Source organism: Branchiostoma floridae, chromosome 12, assembly GCF_000003815.2.
Source record: "Branchiostoma floridae strain S238N-H82 chromosome 12, Bfl_VNyyK, whole genome shotgun sequence".
NCBI lineage: Eukaryota > Metazoa > Chordata > Leptocardii > Amphioxiformes > Branchiostomatidae > Branchiostoma > Branchiostoma floridae.
This window is the reverse complement of record NC_049990.1, coordinates 15,047,840-15,054,086: the sequence shown is the minus strand read 5'-3', so window position 1 is coordinate 15,054,086 and position 6,247 is coordinate 15,047,840. Positions and strand designations below refer to the sequence as shown.

Sequence of the window (6,247 nt, the reverse complement as noted above, 5' to 3'; positions counted from 1 at the left end):
GTGAGAGCGCGCCTAACGTCATACAAGGCTCTGCTACTGACATGCTGCAGGTAGGTCAGGTCAAGGGTCAGGGGTCAGGTCAAAGTTCAGTGAGTCCTAAAGGTCAGGTCAAAGGTAAGCTAGATGTATGTTCTCACAAGGTTAAAGTAAATGTTAGTCTAAGATTCGAGGGGTGATCAATAAGTTCTCTGACTCACCCAGGAATAAGGTGCACAGCATAGATTTTGGGGCATAATCATATAGTATGAAGTCTCTGAATATTGTATCCTCCAAAATTGAAATTTGAAATCATCAAGCTTTTCATTTCTTTAATGTCCGGTTTTTGAACTTCAATTAGAAAGAAGTGGTAGCAAGTTGACACACACACCTCAGGTTGGAGCTCAATTTTTATTTATTTTTTTTCCATCACCTAATGTTACTTGGTGTCACTTACAAAGTAATGATATGAAATGATGATTTGAATTTTGGTAGAAAGTCATAAAAGGTTTCATACCTAATGACCATGCTGCTGAATTTGTGTACCATGTTTCTTGGTGAACTTATTGATCACCCCTTCGTAAAGTGTATCTATATGTTGTAGTGATAGTTTTAACAAGTACATGTAGGTAGTTGAAGTGTTTTAAATGTATGTCAAAGACAGTAACTGTTGATCCAGGTGTGTTTCAAACAAGTGAGTGAAACATTTTCCCTATCATCGTCTTGATTTACTGCATTGTGCGATTTATTTCCTTTCTTGTGTGTTGATAATTTTTTGTCATCATTCTCATCCATTAGGGACCGTACGATATTTATTGGGGGGGGAGGGCTGGTGCGTTGGAAGTCCGATCAAAAAAAATTTTCATGGCCCTCCCCCCCATCTGAAAAAAAATTAACATGACCCTCCTCCTCCACCTCAAAAAAATCAACATGGCCCTCCCCCCCGACAGGCATCATTAAAAGGGTAGAAAAACAACCGATAGACGTCAGGGCACAAGGGCGCCCGGCGTCCAACTGGTACAGCTAGTGTTCTTGCCAGGATTTTTTCACAGCGTCAGGGCAGGGGTCCGGGGGCTTGCTCCCCCGGGAAAATTTGGATTTTCAAACCCTCTAAAACAGAATTTCCTGCAATTTGAGAGGAAAATTATGCCCTTGAGATTGGATGCCGTTTGCCTTTTTCACGCCCGTTCCTTAGTAATCGACGTCCGCCCTCTCCCCAAAAATACGTTATAACTTTATTATTAAAGCACGGGGAATCAGCCGTCCGCGATCTGGCCCGGGTATTATTTGTCCAGTCATGTCTATATGAAAATTTTGGGTTATTGATGCTTCCAAACAGGGCTCTAGCCAGTGAGTTTGTCAGCCCATGAAAAAATCCTGCCAATTTTTTTCCGGCATTGAATAAAAAAATGTCTACCTCGTGCGATCGATGTTGCGCCCTCCCGCATCAAATACTAGTAGTTTTTCCAGAGGATAGAATAACGGCGCCATCACAGCTTGTGTTTTTTCTTAAATTTTTGCCCTATGATTTTACTCAAATTAATTAAATTGGTCGGGTTTTACACGGGCGGGCCGTGCCGTCATTTTCCACGAGCGTGCGTTTGTCTCCTGCGACCTCAGGTAACCCCATTTTCGGCATGAAATATTTGCCGGCTGGATTTCTTTTTTACATAGACCAAGAACGTTATACATTATACGAAGGAGGGCGATCTGCTGCGTCTTTGGCATTGATCAGTGCCGGTGTAGCCTTCAAGGAGTAGCCAGAAAAGACGTCCGAACGTGCTGGGCGCTGCGATCGACCATCCGTCTGGGGAGGGGGCGTGCCGCGCCATGTGCCACTGAGTGCACAGCCGACTCGATCGACGCTTGACAACAATGTTGCGGCCCCTTTTCCGCTGCAAATTTTAGCCTTTTGAAACAAAAGAAATGTTGTAAATAAAAAATAAAGTTTATAGTTTTGGATTCTTTGGATGCGACGTGGGGTGTGTCGCACATGGGTTCGCAAGTTGTAAAACGTGCCGCGCTCCGCCCCATGCCCCAGACAACCGGGATGACCGGGAAGTGAACAATTTGAAGTATAAATTGTAAAGGTAGTATTCGTTCTTATAAAGATAGATTTTTAAAAAGATTCCTGATACATTTTGTACACTGGTGGTACAGGTCAGCCTTTCTTTCAAATTTTTTATGGACACACTCAGCCGAGCGGAGTGCGTCTTTCCAGAAGTCCGAAGACGGAATGACGTATGCCTGGCAGGAACGCTGGTCCGGGGCAGTGCCACTTTTGGGGGGACATAGGGGGGCGAAGCCCCCCGGAAGCTCTTGCATTTTAGGCTATTCAGGAGGCTTATTTTATCAGTTTTAGGGCCATGTCAAGATATCAAAACTAAAAATAGTATGAACTATTCTTTAAAAAAAATTAACATGGCCCTCCCCCTATCTAAAAAAAAATTAACATGGCCCTCCCCCCACCTCAAAAAAAATTAACATGGCCCTCCCCCCCTAACGCACCAGCCCTCCCCCCCTGATAAATATCGTACAGTCCCTTAAGGATCAAGGTTTTCTTTTGATTCTTCTTTTTTTAATTAACCCTGTTCAGGGGAGTTGTGATTAGCTTTCTGTATTACCCTATATGGTGTGTAGAGGGAGGTGTGCCATGATACTGTCTGTTCATGAGCAAGCAGCAAACTTGTTATTACTAGAAAGGGCGACATTTGCTTGCAAGGAAACGTAGTGTATTTCACCCAGTCTACCTCTCATTTGAAATGAACTGTTCCATTTCAAGCTTTATGCAGAATCCAAATGTGACTCAAAATTTTCTTTCAAGATATGAAGTCATCAGTGAAAACATTGTATTCATTGGTCTTTAAAATGATCTTTTAAATGCAGTGATTTTGATTCTTTTCAAATGATACACAGGAAAATTAGATAGCATTGTCTCTGTGCTACTGTAGTGGTATAAAACTACAAAAGGGCTTTGTTGCACTGTATTTGAAAGCACTGTCGCAACCTTTTTCTGCAAACCATTTTACTCTGATTGACAGCTCTCGCAAAGAACTTCCACTTTGAAACATTTGTTACAAGTCATAAGACTTAGTCTTGTTTCAGAAAAGCTGTTTCCTTGGTAAAACAACAACAGCAGTATTATGCACACTTGTCCTTGTCCTATAATATGGTGGCTTCTATGCAGATGGTTGTAATTGCAAGGCCTGGCAAAGAAATGTTGTGTTTCCTGGTTTCCACTGTTAAGGTCGTAAAAATAAGTATGGTTGATTGCTAGTGATGCTCTTGTTTTTTATCTTTTTTTTTCTTATGAAGTGATCCAAGAATTCAATTTAGTCATGTAAAATTGAAATGCTTCAGTCACATTCTTAACATCATATTGCACAGAATACACATCATACATGTGTATTAAGAAACTGAACAGTACAATCTTAACTGCACAGTCTTGTTACAACTGTTCCAAGCCCCAAACTGTTAACAAAGAGTGAAATACTGGTACCAGAAGTCTTGAATTTCGTGAACAAGATGTCAGATTTAAAACTTACATGCATGCCCTTAGCTAGCAGCAAAAAAAAAAAAGAAGCTAGTTTCATAGGTTACTGCTAGGGTTGGTCAGGTAACCGGAAACACAACATTACAGGCCTGATGTATGCGTCCCCTCTCACCCCCTCCCTTTCCTGTACCCCCTGTGTCTGTAGCACCCATTCCTGAAGCTTGCCAAGCCCCTCGCCAGTCTACGGCCACTTATTCTCGCTGCTAAAGATGCCCAGCAGAGATAAACGTAAGCACGTACAGCACAGGATGGGATGAATGAGAGAGTCTTGTAGAAGAGAAGAGCAGAAATAGTATTACCATAGAGGCAACTGGGAAGCGGTGGTCCTGAATCTTTTTGAAACATCAGAAATTGAGTTTGAATCAACATTCTTCAAATTTTACAGATTGCAAATGAGTATGAGTTGTATGGAGGTCAATGCATTTAGGATCACTATATATATAGAAACCTTCCTGAAAACATTTTGACTAAGTGAAAATGTTAAAAATCACTTTGTTTGCAATGTTGAACATTTTCTTAAAGCTGAAAATGATGTATGTGTTGTGTGACCGCTATCACTTACCAATTGCATATGGTAGACTCACTCTGTGAAACATTGTTACTTAAAACCTTGGACACAGGTATCTTAGCACAAGCTTATCTTAGACAATGGTCTCTGATTTTAACCATCTCTCTGCTCCCTAACCCATAACCCATATGAATTTGGTGCCTTATGGCTACCTTAGCAGGGAGACGGTTAAAGTGTACAGCAAAGTTTTTTTGCAGTACAGTGGATGAGAAGTGGCTGAATTAATACCATAAAACCAGTACCAGAACAACAATTTTGAGAAATTAAAAAAGAAAAAAATGCCACCTGTTATTTGGATGATATGAAAATTGTACAGCGGTTTGTTAAGATGTACAGCGGGATGTTTACTTGTGTGTTATTGTTTTTGGGTGGGCCGACTACTCTTCTCTTTACAGCCAGGGGCTGCATTGCAAGATTACAATTGGTGGGGCTAAATTGCAAGGGTGACTGTAATATACATTACATGTACCACACTGTGTGTTTCGTCCTGGTATAGTTTACAGTAAACCCTGATCTCATCCACTGCAGCACTGTGGTTCAAGTGTCTTAGAAATATGTGTTTTATGATTCATCATTTGTATAATATTGTTAACAGTATATTCTAATCAGAAGTAGGGTTTTCTTTCCTGCTTGCATTCTGTGCAGAGAAGATCTTTTATCATAGATTTTAAGAATGAAGTAAAAGTGTTTCTAAGACAGGGGAAGGAGAACAAATCTGTGGTCTCTGGCTTGAAAGGATGCCCCTGCATGGATTTCTAATGCTGCTTCTCCTTGTGAATATGTCTGTATTGTGTACATTTGATAACGTTCGACGTAACTAAAAAGTACCACACAGGGTTCTTGCCAGCAGATTTCAGCATATGGGACCCCTACGCTGTGATCTGTATCCCTACACTGTGATTTGGGCCCCCTATGCTGTGGTTTGGATCCCTTACAATGTGATTTGTATCCAGATGCTGTGATTTGGGCCATAATGCTGTGATTTGCTCCCCTGTGTTGTGTTTGAACCAGCATAGGGGGCTTTTCTGTTACAGCAAAGGTACAAGAATTTTGGCTTTACGTCATAAAGTTTGGCCTCAAAATGCAGGAAATAGTTTTCCTGAGTACAGAATTTTCTGCCATAGACCTCCCTACAAATTACACAATAGTCAAGGCTTTGCCAGGCTATGACTTCCCCCTATGCTGTGCAAAAATCCTGGTGAGTACCCTGTGTACATGATGTCATTACTTATTATTTTATTTTTCAAAACTAAAAGACTGTTTGAAACCATAGCAAACCCTGTCCTTCTGCCCTCCCTAACAGCACCCGTTCCTGAGGCTAGCCAAGCCTCTGGCCAGCATCCAGCCCCTCATTCTCGCAGCCAAGGAGGCCGCCAGACGATAGTATCCCAGCATGCCTCATCCCGCATCCCAGCATGCAATTCAACCTCCACGGCACGCCAAGCTCTAATGTCTAATACTCCGGATAACTGCCACTAGCCGGAGCAGCAAAACTACAACTTACAATAATGTATTAACCATGTCTGTAGCCGCTATGCATCAGACTATGATGCCTGTGAATGATTGACTGATGCAAGGCATGATGGGTAAGCCTGCTTCTATCCCATAATTCCTGTCTGTAGACGCAGAAAACCATGACTTTGCATGTCTGCAACTAATTATAAAAGCCTGGAGGAATTTCCAATCTTTGAATACTTGTGATGTATGATAATGAAGAAGATAATATTGGGAATTCCTACCATTACATAGTCACTATAGCTACTATTGGAATGCTACAAGACTTGAAGTACACATGTATCGTGCAAAAGAAAAATGATGGGAAAAAATAATGCTATTTAATAATGGCATTCTATGTATAATGTGATAAGGGTATGAAATGCATACCAATTGCTATGTAAGGACTTGGTGTAATTAATGTATGGTAGTGGTTATGTTTTATATCTCAGTCATGCTATAATAATATCTAGTCCAAATCAATGATGTATAATACTGGACATGCGATTCCTGTTGACAGCAATGCTTCTATTTTGATACACCAAGTGTGGATCTCCTTGCTAATATTTGTAATGACTCTACTGTAAGTGTTGGATGAGAAGTCCCTGTATACTGGTGATAGTAGTAGTAGCGGGTGAACAGTGGCAGTCGTGTCA

The 6,247-nt window shown here is 41.2% G+C and overlaps 1 protein-coding gene across 1 annotated transcript in view; it reads left to right on the top strand.

The window, feature by feature from the left end:
- The window catches only part of LOC118427040 (serine/threonine-protein kinase PAK 3-like), a gene marked incomplete in the record, with an annotated part of 40,541 nt that extends 35,046 nt beyond the window's left edge, over positions 1 to 5,495 (top strand). The window contains 2 exon segments of the mRNA XM_035836677.1: positions 28 to 50; positions 5,401 to 5,495. Of these exon segments, the coding sequence (XP_035692570.1) occupies positions 28 to 50; positions 5,401 to 5,481 (104 nt within the window).
- Positions 5,496 to 6,247: the final 752 nt, after the last annotated feature.